The sequence below is a fragment of the Mytilus edulis genome, chromosome 6 (assembly GCF_963676685.1).
Source record: "Mytilus edulis chromosome 6, xbMytEdul2.2, whole genome shotgun sequence".
In the NCBI taxonomy this organism is placed as follows: Eukaryota; Metazoa; Mollusca; class Bivalvia; order Mytilida; family Mytilidae; genus Mytilus; species Mytilus edulis.
Window position 1 is genome coordinate 64705004 of NC_092349.1, and position 21606 is coordinate 64726609.

At 31.6% G+C, this 21606-nt stretch overlaps 1 protein-coding gene across 1 annotated transcript in view; it reads left to right on the forward strand.

Moving 5' to 3' along the window:
* The window catches only part of LOC139528963 (atrial natriuretic peptide receptor 1-like), a 67288-nt gene that overhangs the window by 15014 nt on the left and 30668 nt on the right, over positions 1 to 21606 (forward strand). The window contains exons 2-5 of the mRNA XM_071325208.1: positions 10762 to 10863; positions 12303 to 12466; positions 17529 to 17781; positions 21409 to 21554. Coding sequence (XP_071181309.1) covers positions 10762 to 10863; positions 12303 to 12466; positions 17529 to 17781; positions 21409 to 21554 — 665 coding nt within the window. The remainder of the gene's footprint in view (positions 1 to 10761; positions 10864 to 12302; positions 12467 to 17528; positions 17782 to 21408; positions 21555 to 21606) is intronic.

The window sequence follows — 21606 nt, forward strand, 5'->3', positions numbered from 1 at the left end:
ATAAGTTTCTCACTGAATCTATTCAAAGAAGGTAACCAAAGATTTTGCGACGATGCAAATATTAAACTTTACAATATAAATAAATATCTTTAACCAATGGATTCAAATAGCAAAGTCTATGCAATTCACAAATATGTACTTATTAAGCTTCATGTAAATTATTTAACAATGAAATACATTAAATATAAAATTTGGAGTTTTACCAAGGGAGCTAATAATTAATTATAACACTGTCTGCCACACAGCATTTCGGGGGCTCTTCCTCTGGTATCTTTCCTCCCTCTTGTATAGCTGACTATGTAGGGCTTTTCTAATTATTGGGGGCATTATGATGACCTATAGTTGTTAATTTCTGTGTCATTTAGTCTCTTGGCAATCATAATACATATTCTTTTATATATAGCGATAGCTATGTCGTTTTAACGACATAGTGATGTCGTTATTACGACATGATATGTCGAAATTACGACATAGCGATGTCGTTATAACGACATGTTATGTCGAAATTACGACATAGCGATGTCGTAATAACGACATGTTATGTCGAAATTACGACATAGCGATGTCGTTATAACGACATGTTGAGTCGAAATTACGACATAGCGATGTCGTAATAACGACATGTTATGTCGAAATTACGACATGCTATGTCGTAATTACGACATAATTTTTTTTTTTGAATGGCCCTTATCGGCTTCCGTAGTCTTTGGACTGTTAAATATTGAAACCTTGACACTTCGAATTCAACTCACTCAAAAACATGTAATGATTTTTACCGATTATATATCTAGTTTACAATTAGTTTGTTAAATTTTTATATAATACGTAGTTATTATTTTTGTCTTATGTTTTGTTTGATACAGTTTAAATGTACAAATATTATACAATACTCATTTATTATCTTTAATGTAACACTAATAATTAGTTTCTAATTAACTATATTTGAAAAAACTAAATTATTGATAAAACATGATATCATATTGTATTTTTTCATATCTAATTTGTATTTTCTTTTCCGCCAATACTTAGGACATCGGTTAGGAGGTCCTAGCTAAGATATTCCTAAGATAGCTTCGATGTGCATGCTGAGACGTGTCGTAAGTCGGTCCTAACTTTATCCTAAATTCTGTCCTAAGAAATTCTTAGGACGGAACTTAGGACAGTTTCGATAAACAGGCCCCTGGTATATTACATTTATATTTCAATAATAAATTTTTAAAAAATTAAAGGAAATACATAAACAAGATAATATTGATGACACGTGACGTTATAATTATTTTCCCTAATTTTCAAAGGAAACATTCTGGGGCCGGTTTCACGAAGCTATCCTAAGACATGTCATAAGACATATCTTAGGACATGTCTTATGATCCTCTTATGATTATCCTAGGACATATCTCAGACCTCGTCTCGAAGCTGTCTTAGGATCATCTTAGCTAAGACATCCTAAACCTGTCGCAAGTTCTTTAAATTTTCAAATATAAATATGATCTACGGAAAAAAATCATGTAAATGTAGTATGTCTTACCATAAATTATTCTAAACGTATTTATTAATATAATAACATAATTTGCAATATAAATATAAAAAAATAAAAGTAATTTATATATAAATTATCTTTAAACAATAAATCAATATAAATATGAAATTTTCAATGCAAAATTAAGAAAAAAGAATATAAAATTATGACATTGTTTTGGTACAAGTGAGTTGAATTCAATTTCGACTTTATTGGTTATAAAAGGTTAAGAGATAAAATCGTGGAATTTTTATATCAATACATCGAATTTTCATTGTTGACAAATCCTGATAATCCGTCAATGCATATATGTTTTAAGCAGGAACAGGAGAATAGATAATTAGATAATAATAAGATATTTTTTTTCAAAATTAGTATAAAAAATGAGTGTAATTTATATAAATAAACGTATAACTATCCTAAGACCATCATAAGACACCTCTCGCGTTGTCCTAACTTTATGACCAACTTTAAGAGATGTCCTAATTTAGGACCGCTTTGTGAAACCCACTTAGGACTAAGATATGTCGTAAGACCATCCTAAGACATGTCTTAGTCCTAAGACAGCTTCGTGAAACTGGGCCATGTGTGTTGTCCACTTCTCTGCCGAAACAGTTTTTCAAGAAATTTTAAATCAAATAATTTATCCAAAAAAAATCATAGTACCTTTTAATATGAAGGCTGAATGATCGGGGTCATAAGATTACATAGAAATTGATGCACATTAGATAACAATCTTAGAAAACTGCGGTCTAAAGAATGTAAACCAAATCCTTTCATAATTGACTTAATGTATAAAAAAAACATGTTGATAATTGATTAATGCACATTGTTCTTTCTTTGATGTTTTACAACAAAAGACAAAACGACCATAATGCATTGAAATTGAGAATCTTTGTTGAGGAATATTTCAAAGTTCAAGGTCGAGTTCGTCGATGAATTTTTCGTTTATGAAATTTTTCCATTTGTTTTTCAAAACTTTTTTTTTTACAAATAGTCGATATTTAAAAAAAAGCTTTCCGTTTGATCTTAATACACATTCTTCGGAATCTTGCATGTTTACTTTACTGGACTAAACGTGCAATAAGATGTAGGTTGAATTCAAATCAGGTTATAAGCTCAAAATTTCAGGGTAACTAGTGCCATTCGATTTAAACTCTGTAATTACTCGAGTTATCCAAAAAAAATCCAATCGAAGTCTCACTTGTTGCTTTGACTATTATTCACTTTTAGTTTATTGTGCTTTTACTGCCTATGTTAATTCTGCAGTGTAGAAAGAAAACAAACCGGCTTCACGAAACACAAATCTTGATATTAGCGTATCTTAGAATGCCGTTCGTTAAGCAAGCCAAAAGGATATAACAGTTATAAGGGTTTTGATGGGGTTTACATAATAAAGAGTTATTGGCTGAAAAATTAAGAGTAGAGATCTTCTCGTCCACATTTCAATTCGCTCTAACATCGGCCGTTGAACGTTTCGGTTAACTTTAAAAAAAAAAAAAAAAAAAGGTATAAATTCATGAGCAGTACAGACCAAAACGACCTTGTGCATTGCCTTAAATGAATTTGTTTACACTATTTCTTAGCAAAAAAATGTAACTAAATTCATCGATACTAATAACCACAAAATGTAAGTCGAATTGATTTCATATTAACAGTATATAATTGCAACCTATAAGTCTCCTCAGTCAGTAAGATTAATGTAAACGAAACATCACTATCAAGGCAAGTAAAAACTTATAACAGGAACGGGAAGCAATAATTGTTCTTAACTTTGTTGTATAGCTTTCTTTGCTATATTGTTTTTCCTCATTATTGTAGTCCCTCGTAGATATTTAGTTGTTTGAATCTTGTCCTTTGATAATTGTGTTTGTTAGATTGTTAACTTTTGCATTTATTTGGCCCTCGTAGATATTTAGTTAATTTAAACCTTGTCCAGAGGTACCAGACCCACCATTTAAAATGGAGGAAATAATTATTACAGAAGAAGAAGTTCTTTATCAATTAAAAAACTTAAATTGTAATAAACCTTCTGGTCCTGATGGTGTTTCACCTAGAATTTTGAAAGAAATGAAATCTGGTATTGTAAAACCACTTACTTTGTTATTCAATTTTTCACTAAAACTCAAAAGGGTTCCATGTGCATGGAAACTTTCCCATGTCACTCCTATTTTTAAGGGAAAGGGAAGTTGTCATGATCCAGTTAATTACCGACCTATTTCGCTTACAAGTATCATATCCAAAATTATGGAGAAAATTTTATTCAAGCATTTGTTTAATTACATGAAAGATCACAATTTATTATGTAAATTTCAATCTGGTTTTCAACCAGGTGATAGTACAGTAAATCAACTAGCAGAAATATATAATACTATTATTTCCAATCTTGATCAAGGAAAAGATATTCGCTTTATTTTTTGCGATATTTCCAAAGCTTTTGACAAAGTTTGGCATGATGGTTTACTATATAAATTGAAAGTTTTTGGTATCCATAGTAATTTAATTGATTGGATTGGAGATTACCTAGGTGACAGATGCCAGAAAGTTGTTTTGGATGGGTTTTATTCATCTCAAAAAGGTACCAGTGCTGGGGTACCCCAAGGCTCGGTACTGGGTCCATTCCTTTTTTTTAACTTATATTAATGATATAGTGGAAAATATGAGTAATCATATTAGATTATTTGCAGATGACACCTCTTTATATGCCATTATTGATGATGACTATGATACTGTTTCTATGTCTTTGACTGATGATCTTGGGAGAATTAAAACATGGGCTGAAAACTGGGCTGTAACCTTTAATCCCTCCAAAACAGAAACCCTTTTATTTTCTAGAAAAGATATCAATCCTCCCCCTTTATACTTTGGCATTGGAGGGGACCAAATAAAAGAAGTTAAAAGTCACTGTCACCTAGGTCTCAACTTTGAGAGTAAGGCTAATTGGAAATTACATATAAATGCAATTTATAAAAAAGCATGTTCTAGATTACATTTATTAAGACAAGTAAAATATAGTTTGGATCGAAATGTACTTATTACAATTTATACAGCATTTATTCGCCCTATTCTAGAATATGCAAACATTATATGGGATAATTGTACTTTACAAGAAGCTAACTTATTAGAAAGTGTTCAAATTGAAGCTGCTCGTATTATTACTGGTCTCCGACGTACAACTTCTCTTAAAAAATTATACACTGAAATAGGTCTTGAAAAATTATCAGACAGAAGGAAGAAGCATAAACTTACTACATTTTATTAAATAAAAAATGGATTTTCTCCAAGTTATATGATAGATTTATTAGAACCTTGTTTTCTCACACCGAATGATTACAATCTTAGGAGAGACTCTCAGAATTATACCATCCCAAGGTGCAGAACAGTTTCATATTATAAAAGTTTCATACCATCTGTTGTTAAACTCTGGAATGAATTAGATACTAATGCTAAAAATGCTTTGTCGATTAACCAGTTCAAATCTGTACTTGATAAAATATATAAACCAGAAATTCCTCCTAAATATTTTTGTTCAGGTATAAGAAAATTTAATATTATTCATTGTCAATTACGAAACGATGCAATTAAGTAATTTAAATTCTCACTTGTTTCATGATTTTTTTACAGAAGAACCTTCCTGTCCTAAATGTTTATACAAATGTGAAGACAACCAACATTATTTTTTTGATTGTCCATCATACACTATTAACAGGATCACACTCCTTGATAAACTGTCTGCTTATGGAGTTGATATTGATTTAAACTTGATACTATTTGGTGATCAATCTATGAGTATTGAAGACAATGTGCAGATAGTTAAGGCTGTCCATGAATATATAAAAAATTCAGAGAGATTTGTATAATGAAATGTATTTTATAGTCCAAAACCAAATTAACTTTTACTTTGTATGTCTGTATTTATATTATATTAAGCTCTTAGACCCGAACCAGCTGAAAAATAAATAAAATTGAAACAAAAGTATAATGAAACAACAGTACATTGAAATTAATATTATTAAAGCTAAAAAGCTAATAAATGCACCTTTATTTCTATATCATTCATATATTCAATTTGTATATCTTTAATTTCTTAAATCTATTTTTTTCTTCTTTTATTATTAACATTCTAAATTCTTTTTATATTATTATAATTCTTTAATGTATCAATATGGTTACTACTCGTTGTCGTTTTTCTTCAGGTGCAATAATTTAGTAAAAATAAGTACATGATATCAAACATGTTGTTTTAAAAATGAGTTATTAAATTTATTATTTTAGATAGCTGACTGGAGACCATTTAATTTAATGTGAGACCTCTAAATCAATGTTGGAGTATACAACCTAGAATACTAAAACTTTTTTTTTCATAATTTATTTTTTCATAATTTTTCTGAGTTAACATTTGAAGCATTTTAAAATAGTCATACTTTTGATCTGAGTTAACTATTTGAAATATCATTCCAGTCAGCTAAGAGGTATTTTTGAAAAATTAATTCTGTTTTGTCTTTATGTTTGTGTATGTGTTGCTTTGTTTGAATGTAATATATCGTACCTTGTTTTGTGGAGAGGGCTTACATAGGCTATGCCTGTTGCCCAATCCAATTCAATTTATTTGAATAAAATATTGTTTAAACTAAACTAAACTAAACCTTGTCCTTTGATAATTGTGTTTGTTAGATTGTTAACTTTTGCATTTATTTGGCCCTCGTAGATATTTAGTTAATTTAAATCTTTGCCTTTGATAATTGTGTTTGTTAGATTGTTAACTTTTGCATTTATTTCGTTTACTTAATGATGTTCTTTTTGGTGAGTGTATATGATTTTGTAAATGGTGCGCGATGGGGAGGAGAAAAAGATTTTTTAAATTCAAAATACATAATGGTCTTTTTTTTTCTTTTTTTTTCTTTTTTTTTCAAAGTGTTTTTCTTTTGCATTCTAATACACTGATGGTTAAAGCATGGATAAAATTGAGAATGGAAATGGGAATGTGCCAAAGAGACAACAATCCGACCATAGAAAAAAAACAACAGCAGAAGGTCACCAACAGGTCTTCAATGTAGCGAAAAATTCCCGCACCCGTAGGCGTCCTTCAGCTGGCCCCTAAAAAAATATATACTAGTTCAGTGCTAATGAACGCCATACTAATTTCCAAATTGTACACAAGAAACTAAAATTAAAATAATAAAAGACTAACAAAGGCCAAAGGCTCCTGACTTGGGACAGGCGCAAAAATGCGGCGGGGTTAAACATGTTTGTGAGATCTCAACCCTCCCCCTATACCTCTAGCCAATGTAGAAAAGGAAACGCATAACAATACGCACATTAAAATTCAGTTCAAGAGAAGTTCGAGTCTGTTGTCAGAAGATGTAACAAAGAAAATAAACAAAATGACAATAATACATAAATAACAACAGACTACTAGCAGTTAACTTACATGCCAGCTCCACTATACAAATCCTTGGTCTAAGTTATGTCCTTTAACAAATTAATGGTAAGCCATTTTTAAAAGATTATACTAATTGATAACTACATTGTCAACAGCTTCAGAAATCTATCTGATAATAGCATTTATTGTCTAGACATAATGTTGTTATAATTAGGATCTTCCGGAAACACATTAATTTATAGGGAATTAAATTAAGAGTGGAAATAGGGAATGTGTCAAAGAGACAACAACCCGACCAAAGAGTAGAAAACAGCCCGAGGTCACCAATGGGTCTTCAATACAGCGAGAAACTCCAGCACCCAGAAGCGTGCTTCATCTGACCCCTAAACAAAATATTACTAGTTCAGTGATAATGGTCGTCATACTAAACTCCGATATTTGTTTCATATATCACCTATCCATTATGATCTTTAAAGCAAACGACGATTCCGAGATATTTGAAGAAAATAAATTATGATCCATTAATATCATAAGAAAGGTCTATTTTGAGTTTCAACAAGCCTTAGGTTTCTAGATATTTGCTATAGATTAAGCGACATTTACTTAAATCTGTCTAAGCGAAGTATTACCGATATGAGATGTAAGGATTGCAGAGTTTGATGGTAATCAGGAGACCTTTTGATTGGATGGGCAGTAGTTTCGATAGCTGTTGTTTATCATGTATGAAGATAGTCATGTCAACTAATTCAATAAGAATATGAACATTCCCATGTTGTTGCGAACCAAGCGCATGTATATATTTTAATTTATTTTTCGTGATCCTCGATTTGCTTTGTATTTTAAAGGACATTCCCGCAGACTGTTTCAACTTTTACCGTATTTGGCCTCTTTGATTTATTTGAGTTATTTTTCATTGCAAATTCACATGAAGTTCGCAAGGAATCCGAATAATTCTACGGAAATTTGGGTATCAAAATTTGGATATCAAAATTTGGGTATCAAAATTTGGGTATCAAGGTTGTTCCACGTCACTGTGTGTACTTTTAGACTTTCCGTTACAATAACAAATATTCTAAAGGTCACGCTTATTAATAAGAAGAAAGGTCATGCTTAAGAAGAAACAATCAAATATTAATTAAAACTCATCTTTTATCTGGCATTTTCATCATTTATCGTAAAAAAATGTTTACGCCATATCCTATGGGTGTTAAGAATATTAAATCTTTAATCAATTTGTCTTTAAGAAATAATGAGAGACAAAAAATAGAACAGTTACATTGCATTTTTTGTTGTTGTAATTATTGAATTACTATACAATAATTAAAGGGTACATACAGCTTTCTTTCAATGGAACAAAAATCGGTTATCGATCGATGTGATGACGTGGGTGATTTATAAATATGACAGGAATAAGAAAACACTCTCTTTACTATACATGTACACGAATTATAAAAAATTGATTAACTCAAATATTTGTCAATGTGGTCACTCTCGCATATTTGTATCTGTTGTATAGTACATTTTTTTTATCATTCTTGGTTACGTTTTTATGCATTAATGCAGACCTCCATTCTCAGTTAAAAGGTCGTTGTCGTTCATTGACGCTGACGCTGTTTCTCTTTTAATGACTTTTAACTCGTATGGTACAATAATATATATATATAAATATTTTTAAAAGATTTCGAAGGATATTTTTTCATTTCAAACAGTCTGTTTGGAAATTTTGAAAATATAGTTCCACGATTAGTGAAACGTACATGATTTAAACCTAACTGTAAATATGGTGCTTACACAAAAGACGTAAACCATTGATGGTTTTACATTTGTCATATCGTGGCCTGTTATAGACTACTATAAGGTATATATACTATAAGTTTTGCTCATGTTTGAATGTTGTTCGGTAACCTAAAGTCCCTTTCACGAACAACGAATTTATGGTGAATAGTTGTCTCATTGGCAGTTATACCACGTCTCCTTATTTAAAAAAAACAATTCATATAAATCCAACCTTAGTTTTTCAACTGATTTTTTTTAGTTGGGTAAAGTATGATATAAATGAAATCGGATGTCGTGGGTTATTGGTCATTGGACAGATAGGCAAAGAAAAATCAAACACGGAATGGACAGCAAGGATTTGAAATATACGAATACCTTGGAACTGAATATTTTGCCCTATGGTGTATGGGATTTTCCTTTCGTATCCTAAAGAAGCCATTATATACATTGTTCGATGTTTACCATACAAATACCACTTGACCAAATTTATTGATATTTTTCTTCCCTGTCATTGACCACAAAAACACGTTAATTTCGATTTCCTTTGACCGAACGAAAGTCGAGAAAGTAAAGGGTTAATTTAATTCTCACGATACCTTGAAATATAAATACATAAGAAAGGTTAAATTAGAAATTGATTGCAAAATAAAAATTGGTTTGATGTCTCCTTTTTCGGTATTTAACGTCAAAGAGAAATTAAAATTAATAAACGGAAAATAATTAAAAATCTTGGGACATGAAAGAAGGTAATACAGTAGAATTCACAATAACAATTTGTTCATGTATTGCAAGCAATCTATCTAGAGACCAATATCTTAGGATGGACTTCGAAGTGCCTGAATAAATAAATTAAGAATGTAAGAAGCAAACTACAGACAACAAAACACTACGAAAAAACTGACAACTTGGCAATATGAACTTTCTAAAAAAAAAAAAACTGGTAGTGAACACAGGTGCTTAGGAAGGGTAAGCTGATCTTCGGCCAATAGTTTTACCCACCATATTTTTTACAACAAGCTCATATCTGTTAATATTTTTCGGAACATGACTGATGAGGAAAAGGGGACACGATTATGGCTACGAAAAATTGACCTTTTGATGGTTATCTTTGATACAGATACTCAGTATCTGGTCAACTAATAGGTATTTGGCAAATGTTTTATCTACATGTGATAACGTAGCTTTTTATTTTTTTCCTGTGGACATATTTTGTCATGATATTAAGGTTTACGTCAAAATTTTCTATGTTATGAATTGATTTTTCTCTCATCATTAAAAGTCAACTTTCCAATTCTTTTAATTATCTTGTCGTATTCCTAATTTAGACATTCGATTAACATTATTTGATAATTGTTATTCATGGTGTATTTTTGATTTAGAAATAAAATTGCATCGATATCACTTCCAGTGTACCGGAAGGGAGCAACCATTTTTTACCTGAAGATACACTTAAACGAAATAATAGTATTTACAAACAAGTTCTCTTCGAAGTTTTAAAGGATATTTAAATGAAAAACGTCAGAATAATTTTTTGAAACTTTTTTAATGTGTCAGGAACAGGTATTTTGTGGGGATCATTAACTAAAACACATGGGAACATTCGTTGAATTCTGAAATTTCAAATTTATTTCATTTGCTACACATTAAAAAAACACTTACAATTTAAAACAAAGAAATGTTTATTCAGTCATGTTATAATGAAAATAAAAAAGAAGAAGACATAAACGCAATTCATCATTAGTATATGTGATTGACGGACAGGCAACACCATGGTCTCGAAAAAAAATTGCAAACCATTGCAAACAAAACGATCGTTAGTTTATTTTTATATGTAATGTAATGTTCTACGATGAAAAATTGAAAATGTAAGCAGTGTATTCGTATCCTTTTCAATGGCATGCCAGCTCTTTTTTTTTTTTACTTATCCGGGCGAAAATTTTATTATTCTTTAAACAATAAGGTACTAAAACATACTTATGCTTACAGAAATTATTAAGAAACAATGCGATTAATTGCAAAATCACTCATAATTGGCTAATTTTAGTAGCTTATGTCATAATAATTTTATAAATCTTTGTTTCAGTGAGTCTTGCTGTGGATGACGTAAAGAACGAAGGACTATTGCCTAACCATGATCTGACCATACAATACGAGAATACAAAATGTAATGATGTCTATGGATTGGGTAAGCTGTATGCATTTTTATTGTTAATTCACACGTTCATTTAGACTGATTACCGGGTTTGTATTTCTACGAGCAACGCGATGACGGCCACATGTGAAGCAGGATCTGCTTATTATTGTAAAACACCCGAGATCACCCACTTTGGTCGGATTTGTTTTATTCATTACTAGTATTTATTTTACTATGTTAGTTTTTGTTTGTAACAATAAGGTTGAGAATGGAAACGAGGAACATGTAAAATAGACAACAACCCGATCAAAGAGTAGAAAACAGCCGTAGGCTACCAATGTGACTGAATTTTCAGCTCTCCCTAGACACCATTTGTGAGTATGGTCTTGAGGAAACGACGATAGTCCGTCGGAAGGGGACAATAAATGACTGACCCGTGATAAGAGAGAGCCATATCTCTTGCACGTTAAAGACACCCTTGTAGATTTCGAAAAAGAGTAGGCTAATGCCGCTACAAGGCAGTACTCACAACCGTAAAGTGGAAAGGGATTCATATAAGTTGCAAAACTTGTTTCCCAATCCACTATGAATAAATATATTTAAACTAAACTAAAACTACCAATGGGAACGAAAACGCAACGGAGGCGTGCTTCAGCTGGTCCCTTAACCATAATGCATATTAGTTCAGCAAAAACTGGATGCCACACTTAACTCAGAATCCAAAATAAAGATAAAGATACAAAGCTAACAATGGGCAGAGGTTCTTTACTTAGGACAGGCGCAAAAATGCGGCGGGGTTGAACATTTTTTTGTGAGATTTCAACATTCCCCTCTGTACTTGTAGACTGTAGACAATGTGAAATAATTAAGCACACAGCAATACGCATAGTAAAGCTGATCTTAAAAGAAGTCTGAGTCCGATAATAGAACAGATAACACCTACAATGTACCATATAATTACTATTGAAAGTAATGCAAATATTAATGAATCCCCGTTTTCACAATTGAAAAGGGGGTTTCTTGAAATACTAATTCTGCGATGAAACTTGTGATATATAAGGGCATTGATAAATTGTCGTACTATATACAAGCTGCATGTTTACGCACGACTGTTATTTAAAAATCTCCTCACAGATGACCGCCGATATGTTCCAAATGTTGAGGCAAGAGTCTCGTTCTCATTTCCTGACATTTCCTTTCAAACGACTTAATCATATGGCAGTTATCTATACGGGTCTTGTTTTGCTCATTGTTAAAGGGCTTGTAGTGCCCTATTATTGATTAAATTTCAATCCTTTTGGTATCGGTTTGAAGTGTTTGAGCTTTAGATTTTGCAATCTGATTAAGGACTTTGTTTTTTTTTTTAATTTTCCTTGGAGTTCAGTATTTTTTGTGCTTTTACTTTTTGGAAGTTTTTTCATTGGCATTCATACATATCTCCTTATTTTGTTTTTTAGTTTCTGATTTATTTTTCTTATTTTTTTCTATAGGTAGAACGAGTGATTTGTTGGCACAGACAAAATATCATGTAATAATTGGACCACAGTGCTCAGGAGTATGCAGCCATGTATGCCGGCTAGCCGCCTACTACAAAATACCATGTTTCTCGGGTGTTTGTCAAGACACTGAGATGCTTAACAAGAATACATTTAAGGTATTATAAACTATTCGTTTGAGATATTTATATATATATATATAAACTGCCTGATTAATGAGTTAGGTATTAAAAATTAACTTGGAAACTTAACTTATACCTTCTTGACACTTACCAAAGAAGAAGTCCTGGTTTGTGATTAGGGACTTTCTGTTTTGCATTTTTCTCGGCGTTCGATATATTTGTGATTTTTCTTTTCGCTCTATATCCAGAAAATGCAACTTTATTCGATTTACTACACACAAAAACTAATAAAGATATGTGTTTTAAAACGAAGAAATGTTTATCTTTCAAGTTATAATAAAAACTTAAAAGTAAAGCGCAATTAATTAGTATATGTCAAAGACGGACACAAAGTCAAAATGGTCACCCAACGCGTCCCCAAAACATAACGTATCAAACTCAGAACGTACGTTTCTTAATGTGGTACCCAACACTTGTACTAAAATTTATTTGGCTCGTTTAATTTTCATAAAATTTTCCTTTAACAAAAATATAAAAATTTCAAAAATTTTGAACCAACCGTTTTGTCAGAAAAGTTACACTGGTTATATAGCAGTTTGACAAACACCAATTTTGATCATTGAGAAGCTTAATATTCCTTTTACAACACAACGTTATTTTAAAAAACGTTTAGCTGACTTTACAGAGTTATCTCCCTGTAGTGTTAGGTACCATCTTAATGTTTATACATATGGTTAATTTTCTCTAAGGAAAAATTGAAAACGTAAGCAGTGCAGGCGCGGATCCAGAGAGGGGGTTCCGGGGGTTGGAACCCCCCCTTTTTTTTGGACGATCAATGCATTTGAATGGGGACATGTAATTGGAACCCCCCCTTTGTCCTGAGTTAGAACCCCCCCCCCCCCTTTTTAAAATGGCTGGATCCGCCCCTGCAGTGTACACGTATCCAATTCAATGGCATACCAACTCTGTTGTTTTCTTAATTATATATATCATATAATCAGATGAGACCATCATCGAAGATGGAAAAATAAGCACATCTCATTTGATAAAAGAAATGCGCATAAGAAATAAGAATCAGGAAGCTTTATTCTAGCACAATTAGGTAACAAATGAATAAACGACTGAAGTTAACTTCAAAGAATGCAGATTTCCACGTAATGCACTGATATTGACGACTTAATATGAGACCGAAGAAAGAAAGTATTTTTTTTCTTTGTTGTTATTATCCTCAATATGACGATAAACGAATAAGTCACATTGCTATTGTTCCATTATATAAAAAAGGACAAAATGTAATTAAATATGATATAGTATTTTTTTTTCTAAATCATTCTTAAAGCAATATTAAAAGATACTTAATCATACCACGGAAAGATAATTGATCCGGGAGGCTCGTATAACATATATTCCACTAAATAGTTGTCATCATGATCACAATTTATGAAAATTGGAGACAACAGTAGTCTAACGATATTCAAACATCATACATAAATTGGGGGTAAATACAAAGATAAAAAACAAAAACCGAGGGAGTATGACGCAATCGATCATGTTGAATTGAAAGAGTAGATGACTATTCTGAGATCTAAAAGATCTAAAACTTCCAAAACATGTCAGAAGTGAATTGAAACACTTCGCATCGGTCAACAAATGTTTGATGTGTTGGTGACCGTAAAACGTATATATGTTCTTTGCCGTATTTGACCTACCGAATTAAACTTATTACCAGGTTTTTACAAAAGTGTTTAATTAAAAACGAACATATCCATCATTAGGAAAGTATTTTCTTATTGACTCTTTTAACAATACACCTTGATGAACACAATCAGAATGCAATACTAAAAAAATATTTTTTCTACTCAATTGTTTTTATGCACACTCTAAGCATATTGGCCAAGTTATTGTCTTCCTAATTACACGAGTAATAAAATTAACGGTACCAATTTTCTTGCACCAGATGCGCATTTCGACAATACATGTCTCTTCAGTGATGCTCGTGGCCAAAATATTTGAAATCCAAAGCTTATATAAAAGATGAAGAGCTATAATCCAAAAGGTCACGAGTAATATTTTTTCACCTTTTTGATAATAATTGTTTCAAGGTTTTGAGTTCTGAAAAGAGGCAAATCAAATGCAACATGGACAAGAACAAAATACAAGATAAAATGTTTATACACAATGATGTATATTGACTATCATGGTATGTTAGGAACTATCGTTCTACTGACTAAATGCTGTAGTCAAGACACAGTCAAAGTCGTTAAGAATGGAAAAAGAAACAAAAAAATGTCTTGATACATTTTGGTTAAACATATAACAATAACACATAACAATCTTTCGATCGATTGACCAATCATTGACGGCAAATCTTTTTATTTGATTTGTATCAGCTATCTATATTAGGGATTCGTAATCTAATTACAGTTTTATCAAGCAGCTTATGTAAAATAAAAATGTAATAAAGGTTCTTAGCAATAGTATTTAAGACGCGCGTTTTTACTTTTATGTACGTTTCATAACCAAGATGTCCTTGTAGGAGATATAAGCTCTTGCAACTGAAAACTAGTGCAATATTCATATTAAGTTATATTTTAATGTACAAAGAATCCAGGATTCTCTTAAAACATATTATTCAGAAGTTTTTGGCTTGATGAAATGGTCATTCGCTTCCCTTCTTGTATGTAAATAGCCATGCTTTGGTTTCAATAGTCTTTTTCATTTGTTGAAATGTAAATAAGATTCTTTAAAATCCTGAATTAATTGTTCTTTAAGCTGGGGTCACACATTCTTGATTTTTACAGCCGTCCTTGACAGGACTATTCCCAATTAAAATTTGTCAAAAGTCAGATCAAGATCCTGTGAATCGTGGATGGAAATTCAAACTTTAATTAAAATTCAAATAATTTAATCACGACAACAATCAGATATTGTTCAGGAAGCGTCGATATTCTACCGTTTCCAAGCGAATTTATCCCGATAATCCCGTTCTCAATCCGCTTCTAATCCAATTTGTATATTTCGCCTGGTAAAATTCGACCGAGTCTGTCACGACTGCGTCCCGATTCTACCGAACGTAATCCGACAGATATAAGACAGTGACCAGACAGTTAACCGACGCTGACGGAAGTTATCCGTTCGAAAACTGTCGGCAAACTCGGGATGATCAGGTACTGTCGGAACGTAATCCTATCACGGTCCGCTCTAACGCATTGCAAACGGCTTTGTCTGGTCTCAGTCGTATTGTATTCTGTAATTGTCGGAACTCAGACGTGGGTATCATTGACGAATCTCGTATTAATAACGGGAACGGCAAAAACGGTTCGCAATCGACCAGATCTGGATGCAATCTGGACTCAATCGGCAGAAAAACGGCAATGAAAAATTTCTCCAGATCATTCCCGTTCCACAGGACACCGTCCAGAATACACAGAACATTGTTAGGATTTTGATCCGATACAGCAGAATCTGTCACGACATAGGCACGATTGTAATCCGACTAGACAAAATTGGCTGAGTTTCCCCGAATATTACGGGACGCACCTAACTTTCGGGGTGCTTCGCCGAACTATTCGGACCCTTCCCGACCCGTTGGAATCTGTTAAGAACTTAAACGACTGCGTTCAGACAATGATAGGACATTCCTGATAATTGAGGATAGTAATCCGACTTTTTCACTTTTCGTGTCGTATCGCTGTCTGATCTCAAACGGGAGCAATAATCGGCAATGTGTGAACCCCGCATTAGGGACTGACGTCTAATTATAAAAAAAATCTTTTTATGTTGCCTTTTGATTAGTGACATTCCATTTTGAATTCGCTCATAGTTCGGTATTTGGGAGTTAGTAGAAAGCATGTTTTTTAAATGCTACTGATTAGTTGGAATTTTATGGCTTGTTGTGTTATTATTATGATTTATTTTGATCTACAGAAACTAAAGATGTTAATTGAAGGTCACTTATTCTAAATAATATATAATACATGGCAGTGTACCGCTAAATTGACAATATTATATACATCGTATGATAATATTAAAACACTCAAAACTGTTCTCCGAGTAATTCGTGGTTCAGTACCACTTTATTGATAGAAGTTTCATTAATGTTCCCTCATTTTTTAACATTGGTTACGATAAATTACCATGTTTGCCCATTAAGGATGTACTTAGGTGAGGTTAGGTGAAAATTAATAAATTAAGAAGTTTAAATTGATACTATAAGCTGGTAGAGCATCAATTAAGGATAAAAATAAGCTAAAAATATTGATAGGTCATGGACCTCCTTTTCTAGATATTTGAGATTTAAAATATGGCGAGAAAAGGCTGACTCGGACTTTTACCTTATATTTGCATTGGTATTATTAGGTCTCAAAACAAAAGAAAGAAAATTAAGAATATTTTAAAATTTTGGTAAATGACCTTTCATGAGCTATTAAGTCTTATATGAAAAAATAAATTGGTGTTATGGGGCAAAATATTTTACATTGTATTGTATGGAAAAACACCAAGGAGTCCGAACATTTGACGCAAATTCCAAAACCTCACCTAAGTACATCCTTAAAAAATAAAAACCGACAATGTCACTTGTGAGATCAATGACTGTTGTCAAGACATTGTCGATGACGTCACATCAAACCGAAAGGGGAATGCGTAGAAAAAGATACAGTCCTTTTTTTAACTTAAATATATTCATGCCAATTCATTTGTATTTAACTTTGTTTTGGATAATTAATACTTAATTTTAACACTCTTTAACTTAATATTAACGATACCAATTTTACTGCACAAGATGTGCACGTCGACAATTAATTTCTCTTTTATGATGCCGGAGGCTAAAATGTTTAAAATTCAAAACTTGAAAATGAAAAGCCTATAAACCATTAGGGACAGAAAGCATAAATAGGAATCAGCGCTTTGCATAAAGGAGATATGTTGCTTAATTTGGAATAGTCTTAAAATGTTTTAACAAATTTCAAAATAAAATTTAATTGTCCTTTATTGACACGAATATTTCAATGAAAACTTTTTACAATGTATTACAATATTAAGGCAGAAATTTATTTCTCAAAATGCTCAACTGACTTTTATATATATTTATTAATAGACATTGACAAGATTTCTTGGAACATTTGACAAGGTTGGTCTCGCTGTGACAGGATTAATGGATACGTTTGGATGGACGCGCTTTAGTGTCATAAGTCAGTTTCACGTAGATAAGATTTGGATGTTGACACGTGACGCAATTGATGAAATAGCAACCAATAAAAATATGACTGTTGCAGCAGTCCATACATATGGCGCAGAGGGTGAAATGTCATTACTGGAAATAGTGAAAAATGTTGCTGCAGAATCAAGAAGTAGGTTTATATTGTAGACGATTTTTTTTATGTATTTGTATCTTGTAAATTCATATGTCTCGTTGGAAATTAAAAGTCTAACTTTTTATATTTAATACGAATGAATTAAAAGAAAACAATTGTTATAGATGGTAACAAACACCTTGACTTACATTTATTTGGCTCGTTCAATTGTATATAACTTTGACAACATATTTATTTTGACCGACTCGACAGAAATATAAAACAAATCAACATACTTACATCACACACTTAATCTGAAAATTTTCATTGGATATATAGCAGTTTGACAATCATTAGTTTTGATCATTGAGAAGCTTTCTTAACAATAGAATGTGATTAACACCTTCAGATGATTTTTACTTAGTAATCTCCCCGTTGTGTTATGTACCTCCTTAAATAAAGGCAACAGTAGTATACAGATGTTCAAAAGTCATAAATCGAGAAAGCGAAAAACAAAGTCCGGGTCACAAACCAATACCGAGGGACACACATGAACTATAGGTAGCAATACACAGTTAGGAAAAAAACTTAAAATTGACACTCATAATTTTTAAACACCCTCTTTACCCTCCTGTCTAACAAAGAAGGCTTTATATGTGTGTTATGCATGTATATACTTATAAAAAGAGAATCTTCCATAGATTTGATTTCTAATGGTCATAAGGGTGAAATATAATCCCTCTTGGGTGTAACCATGGCAACAATCTGCATTTCTTAGATACAAAATACAGCAAAAAAAAGGGGGGTGAACATGTCACAAAAGTCTCCAAAATTTGGTCTAAAGGAAAATTTCAATCAATTACAGTGATACCTTTCCTGAATCCATAGGTTTATATCTATCAAGTGGTCCCAAAAAAATCATATGCCTTTCTGCTCGTTTTTCCATAAAATTGAATTGAAAAGATCTAGCGCAAAATCTTTGATAAACACTACAATAATTTATGGACCTATGAACGGTACGGATAGGAAAATACGGACTGTCTATCATATAAATGGCCTATAAAACATGTTAAAAACAATCTAAATGTTCATATAAACCAACTAAGAAGGCTATATTATTCTTCAATTATCTAAAAATCAATTTTATTGTACAAAAACTTTCATATTTAAAAAATTCACAGGGGTCATAATGCGAAACTAAACTTCTAACTGTGTATTGCTACCATAAGAGGAAAACAATGGAACAACAATAAAAGATAACTGATACAAAATCAAACGCCAAAAAAAAAACCATAGATAACGGCAACAGTAGTATATCAGTGTTCAAAAATCATAATTCGATCATTTGGTTTCAGCATACTTATTCGATACTTATTTTTTTTTATATCTTTGATAAGCTTTAAAAATAAATAATACTTGTCATTTCATATGTTTTTCATTTCAAATTATCTAATTAAAATATTTCAAATTGCTGGATTTGCCCATCCCAATAATCCAAAATGAATTATGTTAATAACCGTCAAGCTGATAAGGCATGATATTAAACATTTGTAAAATGTGTTCTTAAATTTATTGTTTTTCTTTAATATTTTTTATCATTGAAGGCATCTTTTCTCAGATATGGTTTTTAAATGTATGTTGGCGTTTGTTGTTGTTCCGTTGTTTTCCTCTGATAGCTGATGTGTTCCCTTAGGTTTTACTTCGTAAGCCGTTTTTGTTTTGTTTAATCGCTTCATTACTACGAGTTTCCTTTATTGCGTTTACAACTCTGTCGCATTTTGGCAATACTAAAAACCTCGCAATAATTTCTGAATTTACAGTATTGATTAGCTATATACTACTTTTGCTCTTATATATGTGAAATTTAATTGTGACATAACTGACTGATTTGCTCTGACTTCTTTTAGCGTACTTCAAGGCGAAAGAAAATCATGTGTTGAATTTTTATTTCCAATGTGGACCAAAAAAACAACCCATAAACACTTCAGGCGAGCACTCTACCTCTAGACAACGGAAACAGTTCAAGATAATATACAAAATTTGTATTTTTTTGGTTTCATTTATTACTTATTTTCTTATTGCTTTATTATATATAGAATAACCATACATTGTCTCGAAAAACCAATGTTATTTGTACAAGGCTTAGAAACAGGTAGAAAGCGAGGCTGTGCCGAGCATTTCTAGCTGTTTCGAGCCGAGTACAAATAACTTTTATATTTCGAGACAATGTATGGTTATTCTTTATATACTGCAACTCTTATAACTGTTCTAAATGAAGTATTAATGAGTAAAAACCCTTATTTCTTAATTTCGAGCGGAAGACGTCAAATCTCCGCTAACCTGAATGTTTTATTGATGTCATAAATGAAACTCTACGGAAACGCATTGTCAACGTCATAAACAAGGCAATATACGGTCAGTGAGTGTATATCACATATGAATATACGGTCAATGCAATATGGCTGCTTATATATATACTGCAGCTGTGCTATTCAAGCAGCCATATTGCTTTATGATTTATAGATTTATTTTTGTTCCTTGAAAAGAACATAAAATACGAGTGTCAATTATAAATAAATGTCGAGGAGAAAGAAAAACGTACGTCAGTAATTTGATATGTTGCCAATGACGTCTTATATAAGCCTCTTATATTGATACAAAAAAGTATCAACAAAAATAATAAACTCCACGTCAAATTCATAACGGAGAACCCGACAAAAACAAATATATGAGCAAAAAATACAACATACTTTATAACATGAGGTGTAATTTTATTTTAAAAGATCTTGTAAAATAAGAGTATAAAATAGCTTCTCTTGTGTGCTATTTACTGTTTGCAATAATGCAGAAAAACACCCAATATCTAAGATAAAAATTAGAGCAATAACATTGCAGACTCTTTACACAAAAGGTCAGACAAAGTTTAAGACCAAACTAAAATGTAGAAATGACATAAATAATTGTTCTTTTATTAAGTGCAATCAATGAAAATTAATGAACATGAAATTTAATATATTCCTGTTTGTTTGTTTGATATTTGGAGAGATGGCATTAAAAGAACTGAACCCAAAGGAACATTTAATCAACAATGTTAAATGGCGATGTTAAGCAATCATTAAAGTATCAATAATTAAGTCGGTCTTCCAATCTTTTCCACGCACCCGGTCTCGCTGCCGTTGGATTTTGTCCGGTTCCTCAGTATTTGTGTGTTAACTCGATTTTTGTCTAAGATGATACATGAAACTCAAACACTGGTAAACTAGTGTTGCCTTAATGGCTTCCATAGAAATATACACCCGTCAGTTAATTTTATTATTCTATCCCATTTCTAATCGTCACTAAAATACTCAGTATTAAAAGCCCTATATGCTCAAACCGGTATAAATACTAACCTTTTTACATTTTTAATGTGTATTTGTCTTTTATTGATACGAATATACGTTTCTATTACAACTGAGATGGTTTTCTTTGATTTGAAAGAATAGAAGTAAACTTTGATAAACATTTTTTTTAAATATGTTTGAAATAAAAGAAAGTAATTGCTATTTATTTACGAACCATTTCGAATTCTTAAAAGTCAATTATCTTATTACAAAAAGTTGCTTGAAAAAAATGTGTACAGTTATTTCTATCCAATTAACTTTTTTAACATTAACACTATTATAATCTTCTTTCATTATCAAGTTATTGTATTGGCGGTTAGAGGTGAAACCCTGAGAGAAATAATGCTCTTGGCACATCAAATGGGAATGACCAATGGAGATTATCAATTCATTTGTATATACTACTACTCACAAAGAAATATATTTGGCGATATATCTTGGAAAATGGTAAGCAAAATATTCTGTAGTTAACATACTTTTTTTTTTGCCATGGCTAAAA